The sequence below is a fragment of the Limulus polyphemus genome, unplaced genomic scaffold (genome assembly GCF_000517525.1).
Source record: "Limulus polyphemus unplaced genomic scaffold, Limulus_polyphemus-2.1.2 Scaffold4244, whole genome shotgun sequence".
In the NCBI taxonomy this organism is placed as follows: Eukaryota; Metazoa; Arthropoda; class Merostomata; order Xiphosura; family Limulidae; genus Limulus; species Limulus polyphemus.
The window spans coordinates 85,902-88,971 of NW_013669854.1; the positions used below are offsets into that span (position 1 = coordinate 85,902).

Here is a 3,070-nt window from a genome sequence, read left to right on the forward strand (position 1 = left end):
TCAGCAGATATTTCCTTTGCAACATCTCAACCAACAATTGGTCCAGTTATCAACGTTATTTTCAAGTTTTGAACAACTTGACTTTCAAGATCTACATATCTACATGTGCTGATGTTTGCGTTTATCAATGTTATATTTTAAGATCTATGCAAGAACTCTGCTAACAGATGTTTCCGCATATAAAAGCTATCATAAAGAATAGTATTTTTAAACATCATATAAAAATCATCTTGCAGGTGATCCAGTCATTCTAGAAAGAAAAAAGGGTAATTTAGGCTTATTTCGATTTTTTTTGGGTGGCTACGAGGTCGGTCAAATTGACTGATCCCATTTTGAGATAGGGTAGAAAAAATAACACAAACTATAAAGTTTTACTGAGAAAAAAAACCGTTTGAAATGCATTTAGGAGGTTTGGGGGATTATGCAAAGGAAATCTGAGTGATTTGAGATGAGGAAAAGTATTTTTAATTTTAAAGTGAAAATTACTTTGCACACGGACTATTCGAAACAAATTCTCAATATATTAATTGGACAAATCCTTATTTTATTAAAAATACTTCATTAAAAAGTATGATTTTTCATATGTGAAAGACTTATAATATGAACTAAAAGGCAGCCAAATTTTGTGAAGATATACACACTATATTGAAAGTTACAAGTATTAAATCTATAAATACTTTAATCCAGTATAAAGAGGTTACGTGGTCGTTCAAATTGACCAGGCCCATGTTGAGAGAGTTAATATACCTCTTTTTCTTGTTGATGACGTTTTTTCTCAATTCTTGAAGAGACACGTCGGGGAGCCATTTCAAGCAAGCGTTTCCTCAGTGTTTTTTCCTAAGAATAAAATAAGGTAGTTGGCCAAACCTTAGAGTATCTCAGACAATAATAAACTTCCTATATAAAAAAAATACTTTCTTCATATGACCGATTAAATTTAAAGTATTCAACAGAAGTGATTAATTCTGTATTTAATAAAAATAACTAATTGTACATTATCAATTTCATATTTTTATACATTTGTCTTGATACAATGCACAGTGACTATTTAAACACAGATTCTCATGGAGATATTTTTTTCATAGCTAGATGATTAATCTGTAACCAGACTAGTATTTCTGCAGTCATCTTCAAATTATCAATTATTTGTAAGGTACAAGGTTTAATGTTGTCATTAAAGGCTTACCAAAACACAATCTAATTCAATCAAGTGTATTGAGAGTATTTATTGAAAATGTTTAGCAAGTATTATACACCACTGGCATGTCTTTATTTTATGATTTAACACAGTTACATAACCTGATGAAAGGAAGAATTTTAAGGTTTCAAAATGCTGTCTTAACAAAATTTGGAAATTTCATGACTTAAAAAATTATAAAAATACTAAATCAAAATATATGTGAATTTCTTAAGCAGAAACTTGATATTATTCTGAAAGTTTGTCCTAAGTTTTATGTAATTTGGTTAAGTGTATCCACTGTGAAAAGAATAAAAATCAAAGGATATTAGTGTCACCACTCTGATTTAGAAAAACTAAAACACACTTCAGTCAAAGTACCAGTTTTGTGTTATTCTCACCAAGGTTTTACATGTAAATACTATAATACTTACTGCTTACTTGTTAGTTACAGTTTACCTGTAAATACTATAATACTTACTGCTTACTTGTTAGTTACAGTTTACCTGTAAATACTATAATACTTACCACTGACTTGTTAGTTACAGTTTTACCTGTAAATACTATAATACTTACTGCTTACTTGTTAGTTACAGTGTTACCTGCAAACACTCCAGTATGTGTTTAAACCCTCCTGGATTATTATCTAGTTACTTAGCAGTTTATGAGGGTTTTTTCTCAGCCTCAGCAGAATCATAATTTGAAACTCAATTATGGTGGTGAAATTTATCACAATAGTTGTAAAAATCACCCTCAAAAGATAAAATTCAAAACTTTATCCAACACTGCATATAGAAAAAGGGCAGCATGGCTTTGCACTTGGGACTCATAGTTGGGTAGTTGTAATTCAGAGGCTTGCTCGCATCGTGCTGTTGTGTCCTGGAGCAAGACATTTTACCCCACTTGTTCCAGTCTACCCAGCTGTCGGCCGAGGGTTAACTGGTGTCCTGTCCAGGGATAGTGGGTAACCATTCTCATCTGCTTGTGCCACTTGAAATCAGAGTTTTAAAGCACCAGCCCTTTATGCCTTGCAAGACACGACAAATATTTTACTTTTAACATATAGGCAAGTAATAAATAAAAAAATGGATGTGTGATTTATTAAACATTTAAATTATATATATATTATTTATGTTCAAGAAAACTTTAAAATTTATAAAATGGTCTTGATCCTTTCTTCACTAAACAGCTGCAACAGATAATTTTTAAACTCATCTACTTTCTTCATTTTACTTGTAGTACTTACCTTTTCAATTTCAAGTTTTTCCAAGACAGGAAGGAATTCTGTTATCAATTTCTTTGCAAGATTTTTTTCTCCTTTTAATTTGCTTTTCTTAAACCTGTTTGCTAAATTTTGCCACTCACTTTGTGTGCAGCAAACCAATGACCAAGAAGTTGATGTGGAAATTTTAGGAGAAACACCGTAACTGTCGAAAACAAAACAAAAAATCAAACTTCTGTAAATAAACTTTTACCTTTAAAAAAATTAGAAATATTTTTTATTCTGAAATAGTTAATTAAATTGTTCACATATAAAAATTTTAGGAATAGGTATTTTAATAGAATACAACAGCTTGACTGAGTTATCTATTTCAACTGTATTTCATGAAAAAACAAAAATAATCTGGATTTACAAAGCTGATTATGTTTTGTAAATTCAAAAATATTTTGATATAATTTATATTATCCAGTTTTAAGTGATAATGTACTGTAAACTGCAGAAGAGAAAAAATTCACAAGAACTCTTAATTATTTTACTGTCATTCTACAAGTATAAACAGATCAATTATTTTACTGTTATTCTACCAAGTATAAACAGATCAATTATTTTACTGTCATTCTACCAAGTATAAACAGATCAATTATTTTACTGTCATTCTACCAAGTATAAAC

The 3,070-nt window shown here is 29.8% G+C and overlaps 1 protein-coding gene across 1 annotated transcript in view; it reads right to left on the bottom strand.

Annotated features, from left to right (window-relative positions):
- The window catches only part of LOC106470842 (cat eye syndrome critical region protein 2-like), a 41,154-nt gene that overhangs the window by 24,924 nt on the left and 13,160 nt on the right, over nucleotides 1–3,070 (bottom strand). Inside the window, exons 6-7 of the mRNA XM_013931412.1 lie at nucleotides 2,424–2,604; nucleotides 748–837 (exon numbers count right to left, since the gene is read on the bottom strand). Coding sequence (XP_013786866.1) covers nucleotides 748–837; nucleotides 2,424–2,604 — 271 coding nt within the window. The remainder of the gene's footprint in view (nucleotides 1–747; nucleotides 838–2,423; nucleotides 2,605–3,070) is intronic.